Source organism: Pezoporus flaviventris, unplaced genomic scaffold, assembly GCF_033815535.1.
Source record: "Pezoporus flaviventris isolate CSIRO_AGI_PZ_B2104156 unplaced genomic scaffold, CSIRO_AGI_Pfla_v1 ptg000002l, whole genome shotgun sequence".
Classification (NCBI taxonomy): Eukaryota; Metazoa; Chordata; class Aves; order Psittaciformes; family Psittacidae; genus Pezoporus; species Pezoporus flaviventris.
The window spans coordinates 59,579,406-59,598,496 of NW_026892550.1; the positions used below are offsets into that span (position 1 = coordinate 59,579,406).

The 19,091-nt window shown below is 37.7% G+C and overlaps 1 protein-coding gene across 7 annotated transcripts in view; it reads left to right on the top strand.

Moving 5' to 3' along the window:
• Positions 1-19,091, top strand: part of WDFY3 (WD repeat and FYVE domain containing 3) — a 171,601-nt gene that overhangs the window by 76,071 nt on the left and 76,439 nt on the right. For 6 of the 7 annotated variants that reach the window (XM_061440880.1, XM_061480382.1, XM_061440888.1 and 3 more), the window contains 7 exons: positions 1,000-1,186; positions 2,922-3,088; positions 5,781-6,248; positions 7,814-7,912; positions 11,432-11,625; positions 13,739-14,196; positions 16,282-16,365. In XM_061440880.1, coding sequence (XP_061296864.1) covers positions 1,000-1,186; positions 2,922-3,088; positions 5,781-6,248; positions 7,814-7,912; positions 11,432-11,625; positions 13,739-14,196; positions 16,282-16,365 — 1,657 coding nt within the window. The remainder of the gene's footprint in view (positions 1-999; positions 1,187-2,921; positions 3,089-5,780; positions 6,249-7,813; positions 7,913-11,431; positions 11,626-13,738; positions 14,197-16,281; positions 16,366-19,091) is intronic. The other variant, XM_061480373.1, reaches the window with a different exon arrangement.

Below are 19,091 nucleotides of genomic sequence, written 5' to 3' on the forward strand. Positions count from 1 at the left end.
GACTGTGTCCTTTGGCATATTGCAGCTACTACCATTATCACTTCTCTATGGGCTTGATCCACAGAGCAGTGAGGCTGGCATATGAAAACATATTCTAGGTTCTTTAAAAAGCGAAATAAAATCTTAAACAGAAAACCATTCAACATTCCCTCTTGCTTGTTGATTAAAAAAAAGAAGAACCTAACTTAGATAACATCTGTCAAAAGGCTTATCTCATATTCAAGAAAAAAGCTGCAACATTTTATGATATTCAAAGGAGCATCCTTTCACTGTCTCATGCTTTGATTTGATCTCTGAGAAGTTTTGTTATTGGTTTAACTAGAAAGACTTGCACTTGCCTTGAGCATGTTGCAAAGTTAAAGTAGCAGATAATTGAAGGGAGCACCTTTAAAACAGGAGTGCAACCTAAAATCTCACCAGAGATTTGTCAAAGCTTTTTGCAACGGGACCAGTAAACTGATGGAGTGTGAGAAGTGTGCAGAATGAGGCAAGCTGTCTCTCTTTGATCAAGATTTATCAAACAAGCAAATGTGCCTGCCAAAGAAAGGCTAACCAGAGTAACAATAAGAAGACAGGGTGTAACGGCTTACGTGTAGGGTTTTACCTGACATCAGCAACAGGTTATGTCAGTGATTTGTGTAACTTTTTGTTTTAAAAGAAAAAAAAGATGTTTTGGACATATTTATAGTTGCCATATTTGTCTTTTTTTTTCTGCTGAGTTATCTGATCAAATTTTTTAGGTTTTAGGATTTATCTACACAGGCTCCTCCTTAGAAGAGTCAAGAATTATAAAAGGGGGACAAGAGCTGGCAAAAAGAGGTTAGGGTTCTTATCCAAAGCCACTTGGGAATCTTAGTCGTCTTCAAGTGCTCTGTGATATTAAATGTTATGTGATAAGAGAGAGTTAAGTTCCTGGTTGCTGTGACTCATTACTAAGTTACACTTCTTGCTGTGATTAATGTCACAAAATTCTAAATTTCTTAATTGTGATTCTTTCAGAAAAGGAATGTTTGTCCACGTGTGTTCAGAACATGCAGCAGTCTGATGACCTTTCTCCCCTAGAAATAGTTGAGATGTTTGCGGGGCTTTCTTGTTTTCTCAAAGACTCCAGTGATGTATCCCAGACGTTGTTGGATGATTTTAGGATATGGCAAGGATACAACTTCCTCTGTGACCTCCTCCTCAGGTATGCAAAAGTGCTTGAAGGAATGCAACATATCACTGATCTTCTTCTGAAAAGATTTCTTAATAAAGAATTGCTGAATAGGTTTGAAGAAATAAATGATTATAGGTTATTATGAAATTAAGATAATTAGAACCAAACTTGAAATTGTTATTCTCACCATTTATGAAAGTACATTGTTTAGTTTATTCACTGGTACTGTTATTACTAAATGTTTCTGTATGTGCTAAGAAAGCAGATGCTTAAAAACAACTGGTGCTAAATATTTAGAAAGAATTCAGAAAATAAATTTTGCTTGCAACTACTGATTTTTGGGTTTGGTTGGATTTTATTTTTGTTTTGTTTTTGTCTAGAGACACAGTTTATTGATGGTCTTGGCAGTAATTGGTTAACGATTGGACTTGATGACCTTAAAGGTTTTTTCCAACCTAAACAATTTTATGACTTTTTTGTTTTAACATCCTAATATAATGGAAAATCATGTACATAGATGTGGTGCAGGCTACTTAGTATTGAAGAGACATTTTTGTACGTAAGCTCTAATAGCAGAGTGCTGGAGAGAACTCTCATGTTACTAGGGAATCAGTGTATGTATGCATTTTTTAATTTGTGTTTTTATTAAAAGTATGCTAATATCCTAATGCATCAAAAAATATGGTAATGAAAATGCCTACCCAAACAAAAATTGAATGTATGATCCACCTGTGATTTTACTTCTTTCTATGGAAGAAACTTCATTCTTTCCTTCCTCAGTATGCTGCTTTATTTGTATCAAATCCATGGTCTATGTTGCTTTGTTTGGATATGAAGTTTCCTGAAACAGCCTGTTTAGCTGTTGAAATAGTTGTTTTACAAATCCAAACTGGGAAATCGTGTCTATGGTTGTACACCTTATGAAGTATACTTGGGTCAAAGATGCTTAGAAAACATGCTATTAATGGCCATTAATGAGAAGCATTAGTGTTGCTGTCTCCCTCTTTCAAGCCATTCGTTTTGGGGGGTTAGAATGCTAGGTTTTGGCACCCAAATATTTGAACTAAATTTTCTACCACATATTATAATTAGGGGTTTAGGGTTTCCCATTTGTTTTAAATAGATACCAGACATAGACATCGCATTTGAATTTTTGATGACGTAAAAAGAAAATGAGAATTGTTCTAGGATTTTGAGTCCATTTGTAGGATTTGAATTGATGGTGTGTTGCTGGTGGGAAACAGTGGTTGGAATGGGATGTTAGCATTTCTGTCCTCATGCATTCCAAGGTAAGGGTCTGTAGTTCTAATAAAATGCTTCATTGTGTACTTCTGAGTGTTAGGCTTCTACCAAGGTAGCATTTCATTAGCATAAAATATTAATTTCTCAAAGTGGCAGATATAGTCTAGCAAGTTAATTACAGATTTGTTTAATGACAGACTATCTAGGCATTTTCCTATCCAATAGCTTCATGTTTGTAAGAGATTTGAAAAGTAATTTTCATGTCTGTGCTGCTTTTTAGCAGACTATTGAGTTCAAGGAAGGATTTACACGGTGAATTTCTACAGCAAATAAATGTGTGCTGTCATAACATTTGACTGACTTAATGGTATGAAATACGAACAGAGAACATGGGAAATACTGCAGGAACAGGACAATGACAGTGTGTTCTCTAAATTAATGGAGCAAAATAGAAGAGATATCTTATTAAAGTGATTTGAGTTGAAATAAACTAGCGTTGCTAACTTTATTGTATCTTCTTTAGATTAGAACAGGCAAAAGAAGCTGAATCTAAGGATGCTTTGAAGGACTTAGTTAATTTGATAACTTCCTTAACAACGTATGGTGTCAATGAATTAAAGCCAGCTGGTGTTACCACTGGAGTACCTTTCCTACTACCTGGATTTGCAGTCCCACAGCCTGCAGGCAAAGGTTAGTAATACTGAGAAGCTCTGTATTACACAAACCATTTGCAATTGAGTCTAGGTTCTTTTGTAAGATTGCAGATCAGATACTTAGTTCTGTTGGTCTCAAAGGTTGTGTTTTTTGGTTGGTACCCAAAGAAGAAAGTGCAGGGCTTTTGTCTCTGAGGACTAAAGGCTGAGTCAAACGTCTCTCACTGCAAAGCTGACAGTTTCTGTGTGGCCATTGCAAGAGCTTCTCGTAATGGAGACATTCAGTGGTTTGAGTTATGGTGGTTTAAGCTGCTTTTACTAAACCGATGTGAAAGGCTGATGTGCTGGTTTGATTTTAATCCCCCCCCCCCCCCCCCCCCGCTTTCTGTTAGCTTTTGTCAGCTTAGGCATGTGTAACTTAGAAGCTGAAATCTGTTGTTTTGTCATCACACATCACAGTGTGGCGAAATATGTGGTGTGCTTGCAACCACAGTCAATTATGATACGGAGATAAGGTTTCAGAAGTCTGAGGGGAGAAAGGGTTTTGTAAGAAAACCCTTATTTTTCATGTCCTGTGTATAAACTTGAATTTCAAGTAAGTCTTGTATGTAGCTAAGGAGTTTGGAATTTAATAGTGATCATGGAGCTAATTTTATTACTTGGACTTCTAAAGGGATTTAGTAATACCAGGTCTACAAGAAAAATTCTTGTAATAGGTTTATGTTTATAGATTTATAGGCTAATGGATTTGCTTTCACTGTTTCTCTTGTATATCTAGGTTCCTTTGACAATGGCTTCCTTTCTCTTGTACTGAGAGAATTCTTTGTTCATGGGAATTGTTTTCCCTTTGCACTAGATAGAGAAAAAAGGTCATAGTCCCACTCGAAGCTTAATTTCTCTGTGTTTTGCTAAGCTAATCAGCTTTTCCAATTCAAAAGAATGAGAGAGCCATGGACTATTGCAATCTCCAAAGGAATTCTTCTATTTAATTTTCTTGTATTTGTCACAGCATTTCTCAGTTCCTTTACCTGCTTTTTGTTACGTTGGCAAGTTGTCTTATGAAGACCTTATTAGCTCATTTTCTTAATTGCTTCTATTTAAATCCTTTTAGTTCTTTGAATTCCAAAGAGCTGGTTAAGATTTGGGTTCTTCAGGGGTCCTCACAATAATTGAAGATAATTTGTTAATCTGCTTGATTAACAACTGTTAATATCAAATTAGAATATGAATAGTTGTTTCCATCACTACCCATGTTCCTGTCACATTTAATAAACTCTAAATCCCTTTTGTAACATTCTTGACTATAAAAAAAGCATGTAAAAAAAGTCCTTTTAGGAACAACTGTGTGACTTAAATTGGACAACTTAGTTTATAAACAGTGGTGAGAGTAGCATTCCACAGAGCATATATAATGAATGAGGATTCTTTCTTTATGCAAGGGTTTTTAAATCAGGTTAACAGTTTGCTCACAGCTTGTTTGAAAATAAGATTTTATTTTTAGAGAATCCTAAATGCTTTGTTTGGAATGCTTCAAGTTCTTATCTTGATTGTTATTTTTTAAAAAATATTTTTTTACCAGTAGTTGTTTTTTACATCATGGCATTTGTCCACTTTGACTTGTAGTGTTCCTACAGAAGTTAAAAAAGTTGGCTTTAGGGCAGATATTATTCTACCAAAGAAGTACCCCAAAGCCTTTCTAGCAAAAGCATTTCTTTGGTAAAATAATATCTGCCTATGGAAAAATTTGTGGGCCACAGAGAACACTCATGAATGATGCATTCTTTGGCTAAATGAATGAGGTTTCAATTTGAAAGTACTTATAAGAAGAAATTTGACTGAGCTTTTAAAGATGTGAGGTCTTTGTGTGCTAATGTTCTAGCTACCTTATACTTTACAACTCTTTCCATTTGTTTTAATTCCCTAATTGTTAACCGTACTGGACCCTGCGAAAGCTTTCTTATTCCCACGCCTGATTCCCAAAGCTAGACCTGTGTCACCTTTTGATACTGATATGGGTGTTCATGCCATTTATTCCAGGCCTGAGACAAAGCAGCCTCTCTATGGAAGGAAGGTGACTGCTGGCTGTGCACTGCCATGTGGAGTTTCTCTCTATATAGCTTTTGCCTCTCACAGGCAATTGCCAAAGATTGGAAGCAAAAAGATAATTTAGAGGCCATGCTGTATAACTTTGAACCTGGCTGATGAGGATTTGTCATTGTTTACTGCTCTGTTGAGTGAGGGGATATGGATGGCTGTTATTCTAAACTTAACCTGCCAAACACTTGTAAGGGACAGAGTTGTGTTCTGCATTATGGAATACAGAACATGTTACTGTTGCTGTAATGAGTTTTCTTATGGCCTGGGTGGTTGACAGGAAGGCTTTGTTTTGTCTCTAGAGCTGTATCATTTTGTGCATTTTAACAATAGGTCAGCTTGCTTACCTATTTTAAAGAGATGATCTTTCACTTACCTGCCTATGTAAACACTTTCAAGGAGGAAAATGCCATCTTAATGTACAGTAGATTGCAGGATTTGCACTGTAAGTGATTGTGCAAAGGCTTTTTTGAAAGAGTCAGTTCTAATAAAACCTTCTATTATATTTGACATAATGTTATTTTGTTCACATTTATTAAAATGCATGTATCATTATTAAGTTTACTCATTGCTTATGATGACTAAGAACTTTCTGTTTCCTTTTTCTTCCCATCCCACTTTGTTTCCTGATTTAGGTCATAGTGTGAGGAATATTCAAGCCTTTTCAGTCCTCCAGAATGCATTTTTGAGAGCAAAAACCAGCTATCTAGCACAAATCATCCTTGATGCCATCACAAATATTTATATGGCTGACAACGCCAACTACTTCATTTTGGAATCGCAGCACACCTTGTCTCAGTTTGCAGAGAAGATTCCTAAACTTCCAGAAGTGCAGACCAAATACTTTGAAATGCTGGAATTTGTTGTCTTCAGTTTGAATTACATACCCTGTAAAGAACTAATCAGTGTGAGCATCCTTTTAAAATCCAGCGCTTCTTTTCAGTGTAGCATCATTGCCACGAAGACACTCCTTAAGTTCACCCGTCATGACTACATCTTTAAGGATGTCTTCAGGGAAGTGGGACTTCTGGAGGTGATGGTAAATCTTCTTCATAAATATGCAGCTCTTCTGAAAGATCCCACTCAGGCAGTGACTGATCAAGGTAGTGTGTACTCTTCTATTTTACTAATAAGTATCTTTTATTAGCTGGAAATGGTGGAGGCTAGCACTTAAGAGGGCTGAGTTCTGCTGGGGGCTGCTGTGCCATCTTAAAAGCTCTTTGGAATTGCTTCTCAAAGTCCTGTGAGAATCATAGAATAGTTAGAGTTGGAAAGGACCTAAAGATCATTTAGTTCCAGCCCCCCTGCCATGGGCAGGGACACCTCACACTAAGCCATCTCACCCAAGACTCTGTCCAACCCAGCCTTGAACACTGCCATGGATGGAGCATTCACAACTTCCTTGGGCAACCCATTCCAGTGCATCACCACCCTCACAGTAAAGAGAAGCTCAAGGCAAGCTTCAGTGAAAGATTCTGTATGAATATAAAATCGTAGGAGTTCATATTTTCCTTTTTAAATGTTGTGGTTTTGTTTTTTTTTTTACTGTATATGTTAATATGTGTTACTTAACATGAAAAGAGCAAGTGAAGGAGCAATACATACATGATATTGGTACTCTTTCTTATAAAAAGTACTTATACCCTTCATTGTGTTTAGCCCTAGCTTTGAAAAAATACCGTAGAGTGTGTATCTGAGCTCTTAGTAGGAGTATGTATTCAAGTTTGCAGACTTTTTTTAGAAGTTGGGTCTACGATTTTCTAAGTGTTTGTAAACCAAGAAAAGTTTTGAAAAAGTCAGTTATCCTCAGAATTGAACATCTCAGAGGCTACACAGCTGCTAAGCCTGAAAAGCAGGTGCTGCCAAGTGCCCTGTATGCATACGTGCACACACAATTATTTTTTACATTCTTTATTCAGGCTGCAGTCCAGTTAGTGTGTGTCATGACACTTATTTTTTTAATTGTAGTTGTTGGATATTTCACCTGGTTTTATCATCTGAAGCTTCATTAGTGAGTGGTAGCAGTTGACTTTAGAGTTAGAAAGCTTTGTTGCCAGCAACCCCATTGGAAAAGACATCAATTCTCACTTAAAATTAATGGACCAAGTTGTCATCTGATTAGAGTGCTACCTGATGCATGCGCCCTTGTGTTGTGGCTTGCTTCTTATTAAAGTAATTAAAAAGAAAAAGTTACTCTGTGTTTAAGATGCAACTTTCAGTGTTGGTGCGTCTGTTGCATCATCAGCACGTTTACTGTAATTATGTGACTGCAGTTTTGTGCTTTTATGTGGAATTTCACTTCTCAAGTACTAAATGCTGAACAAGAAGAGATCCTGTTAAGTCTTCAAAGATGGTATGTTTTACTGGCTTCAAGAAAACAGTTGGGGATGTGAAACCACATACAGCTGCAGTGTCAGACACGGAGCTTCGAGTGCTCAGAAGCTTCTGTTTAAATTCTTGTCTTTGAATTGTTTGAAAAGTTAGTTTATATAATTAAGGTTTCACAGGAACACATGTGTAGACTAAATCTTAATTTGCTTTGGAATATGGTCAGGCTGCATGTTCTTTGTGGAAGCAAATTAAATAAAAGTTTCTGTGAAAAGTATCAAGAAGCATCTTAGAAAAGAGTGATTTTAACCATTGCTTTGGCTTCTGAAATTATTTTCAGTGGATCCAAGAAACAGTTCATTTGAGGACCAAAAGCAACTGGCTTTATTGGTTATGGAGACCTTGACAGTACTACTTCAAGGATCAAACACAAATGCAGGTGAGTAGAGAGACTGCTGTAAAATTATTTCTAAAGAGTAACTTTTGCCTGAAAGCAGAGTAGTCTTGACTTTCTGTCTTCAGTCAAGTAAGCAAACACACTGAAATACACTTTTTCTCTTGCCAGATTTTTCCAGAAAAGAGAATAGGCAGCATAAACTAGAGTGCATAAAATAAAGGAGGACAAGATAGTGTTCCTTTTTAACTTGAGTTTCTCTGCTATTCACTTGAATGCAACCACCACACCCCATCACCATCAAACAGTACTATAGTAATTTGTAGTAGGGCTTGTAATACAGGTAGTATATTGAAAAATTTAAGCATATAATTAGACATGTAGTTTGCTGTTGACAATGTCACATCTATTTAAATGTGATTAATAATGCTTGGTCTTTAATGAAAGATGGATTTCCATTTTTAAAGGCATATTCCCAGTGAGTATGTCTAAATAGGGCTCTGTTATGAGTGTCCTTTTCTAAATCAAGCAGGTTTATATTGTGCTTCATTAGCCAAGAATTAGTGACATTGAAATAGTATGTGTATCTCATATTAGTAAAAGCTGTCTCTGAGAGCTTGAAATAACAGTTTGAGAAAGGATGATAACTATTTTTAAATCTTTTTTGTCGGCTCCATTAGACAGGGGCCTTGGAGGCCATGAAACATCCTTATTTGTGCAGGAGATTTTTTCCCTTTTTTTTCAGTTCTGACTGGTGTTTTCTCACTTCCAAGTTTTTGGGTTTGGTTTTTTGTTTTGTTTTTTTTTTGTTTTGTTTTCATTTAAGTAGAAGCTACCATCTGAGAAATGCGTTAAGAATGAAGTCCTGAAAATTGTCCAGCTTGGTTGACAGCTTTAAACATTAATTCCTGGCCTAATGACATAAAGCTTGTAATTTTTTTCTTTTCTGGTTTTGCCTAGGCAAATTTTTCTATTTAAATTCAGGCCCAGTGTTGGAGTTGTCTGTGCCATTTCACTGTTGTGCTTGTTTTCAAATTCCGTTTTGTTTCAGCTTGTGGTTTCAAACCGCTTTCAAAGATGGCTTTTGAATTCTGCCTACTGAGCGTTTACAACATCTGTGAGCTTGGCTCCGTCCATGTACTTAATAATTAAGATCTTCATTCCATCAGGAAACATGTTATGGCACTCAAGATAAACCCCAGTTGCATGACGTTAGTCAAAACAGAAAGGCATTGCAGCGAAGCAGAGGTTACTCCAAGCTGATGTTTCAATTAGTTATACATTCAGTCTGTCATGACTGCATTTAGACTATTTTGTCAAGTTGCTTATAAGAAAGCTGTAGATGACACTGCCAGAAGCTTTGCTAAAGTGAGGTGTCTTTCCTTTCTCACTTCCCTTTTGTCCATGGAGCTACATCTCCTGTCAATGGAAAGGAAAAAATCCATGACCTTTGATTTACTAGATGAATCTCTTCAGTGATAAACCAAGAAGCCAGTGAATTAGGCTGAAATAAGGAGGTTTCAGAGGGGAGTTGTTATAGATTACGGATGAGTTGTTGTAATCAGTTACTCGTACATCATTAAGTTTTGCTTTTGGCATGAATGTATGTGTGGAGGCTTTCATAAAAGGAGAAATTGCGGAAAAAAGTACCAAACCCAAACAAAAAAAACCCTCAGGATTGTTTGATTTCTAAGGATGAATAAGATGTGGTGGTGTAAGTATATGATGATAGCATCTCTGAAGGTCTGGAAATACCCCCTATTTTAGAAGTGGCAGGTCTTTGTCCGTAGGACTGGACTATATGTACCTGTGTGGTATAAGGATCTGTGGTACCTGAGCCTTGCTCCTGTGAGGTTTGGACTGTGATCTGAACTCACCTGACTTGTGAGAAATCCTTGGCTGCTATTAAATTGTAAGAAGCTTGAAGCAGCCAGCAGTACCTCACTGCTACTTCTCACTGCCAAGTTAATCTCTGAGTATCCACCAGAGAAACACAGAGGGTAGTGTAAACTGTATCACAACTCTGGGATGATGCCACAGATGTTGTTTCTGGGGACTCCTGGGAAGTTCAGGAGCCTCATTTCATCAGTAGCTCTCCAAGTGGAGGAGTATGACAGAGCTGTACAGGAGTTAAGAAACCATTTCTCAAAGACGTTGTGTTTGCTCTCTGTGCAGCATGACTGAGATGTGAGCCCAGTGGCACTGTCTCCAGAGGCCAGCAGAGGTTTTAGGTCATCACAGATGCATAAATAGGCATTGTGCAGAATTGCAGTGATTCATACCACACTCAAAGCTTGGTTTCTGATCTTAAACTGGTATCTCTGATAAGGTTTTCTGAATATTGCTTAACTGATAAGCAAATTTCAAAGAAGAAATTTGGGTGTCCAGACCAAGACAGGTGCACTGGATAGTTGGGAATCTACACCGAGAGTGGAAGAAGCATAAAATGTTACCTCAGTCTCTCTCAAAATAGGAGACCTGACCCCTAAGGAGATGCACTTTGCCTGTAAAGGGATACAACCAATTTAACTGTATCAGGGTCTGAAGCCTCTCCTTTTGCCTTGCCTAAGTCCATATCTCATCCAAAGAGCGTCAGAAAAAGAAGGAGGCCGGAAATAGAAAATGGATAGTGAAACTAAGCTTTGTGTGTGTAGATTAGAATAATCATTGTCCTGACTAGCTTGTTAATCCCGAACTTGGTCATTTAAACTGCTCTTTCGTTTATGGTCACAAGGAAAATGACACCTTTGATGCAGTAATGCAGTATTGATCCATTTCCCTACTCAAATTTAATCTTCAGCAATTAACATAGGTGCTACTTTAACAATTAACAATTAGTTTAGGTGCTGATACTACTAAAAACATTATATGTGCCATATACTAATTTGGTTTTTATGATGTTTTCAGAATGAATTTTCATTTAATTTTCATTTAATATTGCACGTGTTCGTCTAAGTCACCAGCTAGCTTGAAAACTATTATTTTACTTAAACTTTATTTCTACAGAGATAGGTCTTGCCACTAGAAAACTGCAGAATCTTACGCATCTGGTGGATAGGCCAACTCACTTCTCAACCAATGCTCCTAGTTTTCACATCTTGTCCAGAAGCAGGCTAGTTATGTTTTTGGCAATGAACTAAATTTAATAAAATCATTATCCTTAACTAAAATAGCATATAGTCTTCAGTAAAGATGGAGGTTTTCATGTTTTTCTTTATTTTGTTCTGTGACTCTCTGAGCTCTAGCATGAAAAGAATAACTACTGTTGGAGTAACAGAAGTAAAGGAAATTCTTGGAACTGATGTATCAATACTTTGTGTCCTTGTACTCAGCACCTTTAGTGAAAAATATTGCCAGAAGAATATCTTTCAAGTTCTATTCTTGTTTGTGGTAGGAGAGGAAAAATAGTTCTAAGTCCTTAAGCATCCATAGGTCTAAACCCCTGCCATTCAACCTGTAAAAATTAAAATAAGCACCTTTCATGTTTTGTTGTCATTATTTGTTACTGATTGCATTTTTTTATACTTCTTACGTGCTTATCCTCACCCCTCTCTTTCTGAGTAGGTATTTTCAGGGAGTTTGGTGGTGCGAGATGCGTGCACAACATAGTTAAGTATCCTCAGTGCCGACAGCATGCCCTGATGATCATCCAGCAGTTGGTGTTATCACCTAGTGGAGAAGATGATATGGGCACTTTGCTGGGACTGATGCACTCGGCTCCACCTACAGAACTGCAGCTGAAAACGGACATTTTAAGGGTAAATGAAGTACTGCTGATGACTCTTTCTCCTAAGCCACTCTTTATAAAAGAAAACACTGAGAAGGGCATTGGATTGCATGAATGGTATTTAGCTACTTAATGTGGATTGTCTCTGGAGCTGAAATTAGATGCATGGTTTTTATTTTCTTCCATCTGTCCATGGCAGGTTTCGGAATCAGAGATGAAGGCTAGTAAGTGAGTATGTGTGTTTAGCATCATCACTTGTAATCAGCCTCAGTGGATAGGAAATGAGGTTCTAGAGTTATGATAATAATCCCTGGTGGAGAATTATTTAGTTAAAAAAAAAAAAAAAAAATACGTGAGGGGACGAGAAAACAACCATGTAACACGTAAGTTGATTTTCAGTGGAGGCTTGCATTTTCCTGTGGCAGGATTACTTTATTTTACTAATTTGCTACTTCTAAATGTTGAATTAGTTTATGTAAATGTAAATTGTAATGACCATAGCAGAAGATAAAGCCAAAGAACTTTCTTACTTCAGCAAAACAGTAGAAGTTCAGAAAGTAAGGTTGTGAGTGGAGAAGGAAGAAGACTATCATCTCTATTCTGTCATATAAGGTCTTTTGGCTGCTAATCTAGACCCATAAATTCTTCTCAGAATAGCTAATGTTATTTTTCTAAATTGACATACTTATTTTAGGGTAAAAAATCTGAGGCAAGTAGCATAAAGTAAATGAGTCTTTTGGAGAGAGCTCTGAGATATCTAAGTTCATCTCTGTTCAAAGGAGCTGTAATATTTCTCTGGCAGATGAGTAACTTAATATTATTCCAAAAGACAGAAAGAAAAGTATTACAATGATTCATTTGACATGTTTTGTCTCTCGAGGTCTTCAAGGTTTTTTTTGAGCATGTCTCATTCATGGTACTTTAGAGGAGAGAAAGAATATTGTAGCTCCCCAGCAGATTCAATATCCAAAGTCAGGTTTCTGTCCTTCATCTTTCGTGTTTTATTTATTTTCCGTTGGTGCTGTTTTCAGAAGTTTTGGTTATGGGACTGACAACCCAGAATGGTGCAGTAATGTGTCTCTTACTGTTTATCCAGGTTTGACAGGAAACGAGATACTGCCTTCAAAGGAATGGTAGTTACTGTTTTGCTGCCCATCTTCTGAATACTTAAATAAACCCAAACATGATTCTGAAGAAGTAAACTCCTGGGGATGGAAGATGCCCCCTAGCCTATTTTTCTTTATCAGTAGAGTTTTTCTGCTGCTTGTGTGCTTCATGTAGAGAGACTTTTTATTCTATATTCCATATTCTCATGTGGGTCAAACTTCCCATGACAGCTGTTTTTTTGTTTGTTTTTGATTGGGTGGATAGGCTTCCCACTCCCTGACTTCACAGATAAATTAGTGTTACTCTCTAGTACCTAGATTCATGCAGTTTCTGCTGTTTGTACTGTGGCTTTGTATTTGTTCAGCCAGTAAGGTTTTATCCATTTTTGTATCTCTCAGTCTTATTTTTAAAGAGCAACTCCTACAATCAAGTTTCACTCAATTCAGAGATTTATGGGTTTTATTATAGAGGGAGGGTAAAAACTAAGGGGGGTGTTTTTTTGCTAGCTCTTTGCTGACGTTTTGAGTCAGCATATTATGTTTGAGTGTTTTTGTGGCTTTGTGGCTGCTAGGTGCTTATACATTGTAGATATCTGGGAGACCTGGTTAAGATACTCCAAGACTCAGATTTGTCATTGCTACAGGCAGTTGTTTGCCCACCCTATTTGAAATTGTTTGTGAAGTGTGATAGCAGAGTAGATTCCTTTCTCTCCCTTGTCACTAAGGGAATTACCTGGGGATTTTTGGTTCCATTCTAGGCTTGGTCAAGTCTTTTCTGTTGGCAGGTTTATTTATCCCTTTAATTTCTTATTTCTAAATTGGGGGCAGTGCTTTTTATTTTGTGAGAACTTGAGGATGGGGACTCTTGCAGTAGACAGTTGATCCTCGAAGACATCAGGCATTACCAAGTTCTGACCAATGACATGAGGATTTTCCTAGCATATCAAACAGAAACATTTTACCTTTTTACAAGCTGTTTGTAATGCTGCTGCTTTATTTTTTTTTCTTCTTCATTTTGATCGTTTGTTTTGTCTGTAGGCCCTGCTCTCGGTGCTGAGAGAAAGTCACCGCACAAGAACTGTTTTTAGAAAAGTTGGTGGATTTGTGTATGTCACATCTTTACTCGTTGCTATGGAAAGGTCTTTGTGCTCACCACCTAAGAATGGCTGGGAGAAAGTAAACCAGAATCAAGTGTTTGAACTGCTTCACACTGTGTTCTGCACATTGACTGCAGCAATGCGCTATGAGCCAGCCAACTCTCATTTCTTCAAAACAGAGATCCAGTATGAAAAACTGGCAGATGCTGTTCGATTACTTGGCTGCTTCTCAGACTTAAGAAAAATAAGTCCCTTGAATGTCTTCCCTTCAAATACACAACTGTTTCAAAGACTTTTGGAGGATGACCTAATATCCCTGGATTCTGTGTCACCTACACTAAGACACTGCAGCAAACTTTTTATTTACCTCTACAAGGTAGCAACAGACTCTTTTGACAGGTATGAACTTTGCTTCTCCCCCCTTTTTCTTTTTTCTGTCCTCCTGCCCTTCCTCTTGCCCCACCCTGATGATCCCCAAAGTATTTTTCTTCAGATATGTTCATTGCAAGCTTTTGTATTTCCATGTTAATCTATTTCTTTGTTCCTTCACTCCAGTAAGAGGAATATAAGGTGTCAACATCTGACCAAATATTGACTTAGCTTGCTTGCATTCTCCAGGGTATGCAGTGTTCTCTCTGATGTTGAATGTTTTCATCACGGCAGCAATTAAGACAGATGTCAGTTTATTATATATGATGTCTTGAAGCAACCTATTGGTTGATAGGCAGAATGTCTGGTTGCTTTATGATACGGAACTACTAGATTTTTATGCTTTTATTAAGTCAAATGAAAAATTGGTTGTTGAACCTCACACCTTAACTTCATGTTTCCTTTTATATGGGACTTTAAAGTAATAAATTAGATAATATCATGATAGATTTAAAATCATAGAATCATTTATGTTGAAAAAGACACTTAACATCATTGAATCCAACTATAAACCCAGCACTGCCAAGTCCACCACTAAACCATGTCCCTAAGTGCCACAGCTATACATTTTTTGCATGCCTCCAAGGATGGTGTCTCCACCACTTCCCTAGGCAGCCTATTCCAGTGCTTGACATTCATTTCTGTGAAGAAATTTTTCCTACTATCCAATCAAAACCTCCCCTGCCACAATTTGAGGCCATTTCCGCTTGTCCAATTTGTGTTATCTGTGAGAAGAGACCAACACCCACCTTGCTACAAGCTCCTTTCAGACAGTTGTGGAGAGTGCTAAGGTCTCTTCCTCAGTCTCCTTTCCTCTTTACTAAACGCACATAGACTGAACATTTTGATGGATTGGCACATTCTGTAAAGTTCTGGCTAGTCTGTAACTGGGAGACACAGTGTTAAACAACTAGAATTTAAGTTATACTTGAGATTTGAAATGAACAGTAATGTATGTCTTAAAGTTGATTCAAAATTACAAAACTTACTGAAGTATGCATTGAAAATAATAGGCTTGTCTTGCAGTAGTTCTTTCACAGAATTTGAAGTACAAAACAGTAAAACACAGACCTAAGCTTCATTTCTGGAGCCTTGGAGCTTCTGCACCCCAGCTATTTGATGCATGTGACACTCTTTTAATAAGATGGGCCACCCAGTTAGTATAACACAGGGTCTGATTTTTCCAAGCATTGTCTCTGTATGTTGAGATATTAATAGAGCTGCCAGTTGCTCAGGCTTCTTAAACTAAGTGACTAATAAAATGCAAACTTCATGGGTTTGTTAATGAACATTTTGCCAACAAAGCAGCAAATCTAAATGCTTTTCTCTTGTTTAGAAAAACAACCAACCAAAAAAACCTCCAAACCACACCCCCCCAAAAAATACAAACAAAACCCCTCCAAAACAAATAAAAGCCAAGCACAGAAATCAATTTACTTGGTAGAATTTTAAAGTATTATTAAAGCATTCAGATAGGGTAAGGAAAATGTGTATTAAGAATGCATTGTACATACTATATAACATTGACTAACTGGAGTATGAGGAATCAATGTGGTAAGTAAATCCCATGGTGGTGTTGTATAAGATACATTTTTAAGTTCCTTTTTTTTTCTCTCATCTTCAATAACTGCATCCTGCCTTTTTTCTCAGAGTTTTTGATCATCATTATTTGTTAAGTTTACTTTGATTTTATTTCTTACCCATGTTAGTTAAATGGTACCTAACTGTTAATTTACTGAGGCTTTACTTTCTCCTCTCAATTTTCACTGTTTAACATTAGAAGATGTTTTGTTTTGTGAGTGTGATCATATCAATAAACCTTTGCAGAGTAATGAACAAGCACTGCAGCATCATGCAATGAAACAAGTACATATTTTGCATGCCTGTATGTTTACCCGATGCGTGTCGTTCAGCAGTGTCCTTTGTCGCCTGTGTTGTTTCTGGAGAATGGATCCCAGTAATGAATTTTTTGGTGCTTTGGTAAAACTAATAAGCTTATGGCCTCTGGTTTCTTCTCTAACCTATCTGTCCTACCCCTGTCTGTTTTGTCTGTAGTCGTGCAGAACAGATCCCTCCTTGCCTGACAAATGAGACTTCTCTCCCCTCTCCCTGGGGTACGCCAGCTTTGTCCAGGAAAAGGTACCGACCCTTCAAAGAGAAGTTGATCTTGCTTCTGATTTCTCTCTCACTGTTGTGTTTCTTGGCTTGTGCTTTCTCTTTCTTTCCTCTCAAGCTGCTATTTTTCCCAAAGTGTGCTTTTTTGCTTGTGTATTTACTGGATAAAATAAATGTAAAGGTGTATTTCATAGTGAATCCTAGGTAGTGATGCTAATGGGTGAGATTAGAGGTGTCTCCAGACTCCTGAAGCACTTACACTTAAGTTCATGATTCAAAACCAAATAAGGTCTAGTAGAAGAAATGATCTAAGGGATGTATAAATGGCACTTTCAGGAGCAGTTCAAAGAAATTCAGACTGTGCTAGTAGATCAAGTAATACAGCAGGATTTCTTTTTGCTTGAGTAATTTTTCAAGAAAAGGTACTTTCAGTAGGAAGGTGGATGGCTTGTGAAGGTGCTCATTTATTAGTAATTGCAAAGAATTAAAAATTGAGAATGAATCTGTCAGTACTTGAATACCAAATGATGTAGAGGCATGCTAAATTAAAAGGCTTGGAAAGAAAGCACAAATGGCACAATTCAGAAATCCTAGTACCCACGTTCCTTACCAAGCTACTATCTTTTTTTTTTTTTTTGCATCCTAATGTGTGATAGTTTATTTTTTTTCTTTAAAAACAAACAAAAATGTTTACTGATCCACCTACAATGTGACTTAAAGGCCTGTGCAAATGATGAAAAGGAGATTTTTTTTCCTGGAGCCTGTAGGGAAGGGGGTAGCCATTCGTTATCTGAAGATGCAGGTTAGGCAGGCATTCACTTTTGAAGGCCAAAACAACATTTGGAAGACTGGGTTATCTGAGGTGTAGGTGTCATGTGTGGAAAATACAGTCATTCTGTGACTGTTTTCTGTGGAGGCTTTTTACAGCTTCATTCACAATATTAATCTCTAGCATTATGGCTTGCTCTTTCCTTTACTACATTTTGCTGTTCTCCCAGGGGTAACTAGCATGGCTGCTCAGGTTCACCTAAAAGGACATGGGACTGTTGGAAGAAGTCCAGAGGAAGGCCACGAGGATGATCAGGGCACTGGAGCACCTCCCGTATGAAAATAGGCTGAGAAAGTTGGGGCTGTTCAGCCTGGAGAAGAGAAGGCTGTGTGGAGACCTCATAGCAGCCTTCCAGTATCTGAAGGGGGCCTATAGGGATGCTGGGGAGGGACTCTTCATTAGGGACTTTAGTGACAGGACAAGGGGTAACGGGTTAAAACTTAAACAGGGGAAGTTTAGACTGGATATAAGGAAGAAGTTCTTTACTGTGAGGGTGGTGAGGCACTGGAATGGGTTGCCCAGGGAGGTTGTGAATGCTCCATCCCTGGCAGTGTTCAAGGCCAGGTTGGACAGAGCCTTGGGTGAGATGGTTTAGTGTGAGGTGTCCCTGCTCGTGGCAGGGAGGGGTTGGAACTAGATGATCTTAAGGTCCTTTCCAACCCTTACTATTCTATGATTCTAATTACTCAAACATATGGGTATGCAAAGCAGAACCCATCCAGTGCCTGCCAAACAGGAGCTGATTTCAGGGTGTAATGAGCGAAAGAGTACCGCATGGGTAGTTGATGCAGCCTGGTAATTAAAATATAAATAAATGTGTGTATGAATAGATATGTTAGTCTTCCTTTTTAATACTGGATAGTTTAAAAGGTCAGTATCCCTGTGGGGTGCTTTGGGCAATTCAGGTAAGCACTAGTATATTAATGTGGGTACTTTCTGAGGTAAAGGAGTATGTTTGACTTGGATCTTCACAAGCAAAAAAGGCCTTTGCCTAATAACAATTGTGTAAGACTCAAAGCAAAAGTGGACAGAAATAATGATTATGCAGGTCTGGGCTACATTTCAGATCTCTTTTGTAAAAGACTATTTTCAATTAAAAAATAGACAGGGCTAGGGCTTTCAAAAAGTCTGTTTGATCAGCTGTCTACTTTCTCACAGTTGTTCAGCTTCATGTTTGTCATTCCTAGTGAATTCAGTGCCAGTACCTGGGATCTTTCTACTTTCAAAAATAAGCAGTTTGGAGTTTGTAGTCCAATGTTACTTGGTTTTCTTTTTTTCCTCTTTTTAGCTGTCAGATGTGGTCAGATTCTGTTGAAGCTGACTCTTCTGAGGGAAGTGTTTGCTGTTCTCTTACTGTTTTCTGTCTCCTTTACTTTGCTTCCTGGGATCTCTGTTGCTGCTGTGGCCTGGTTTTCTGCCTTTTAACTCGTAAGAGATGTGCCTCAGGGAGAGGTGTTGTTTGGCTAAAAGAGCAATTCTTGCAAAAAAATAGTACACTTCTGGTTTTGATGCACACAGTCTAGAATGGTTCTGGATACATAAATATGCTAATATTCTCTCTCAGACATGTCTACCACTTCTCAAAGCTTGTATTTCCCTGAGAAATGGTGCCTTCCAAATGTTACCCTTTCTGTAAAAAGAGCAGGTAGGGCTTCTCCAGCTTGTGCACTGGGATAGTGGTACACAGCTGTCCTTCCTGCTACTGGGAATACATTGTTCTTCCAGCCACACTGTGTAATTTGAATCAAGAACTACAGCTTTGCCAGTTGTTTGATAGCTGTAAATTTTGGCAGAAAAGCCTTAACAGGGCATTCTCACAATTTTGAAAAAAAATTTTTTTTTTCTTTTTTCTTTTCTTTTTTTGAGAGGCTGCCTGGCAGGGTGAAGTACAGAATAGAATGTAGCTTTGACTTTAAAATAC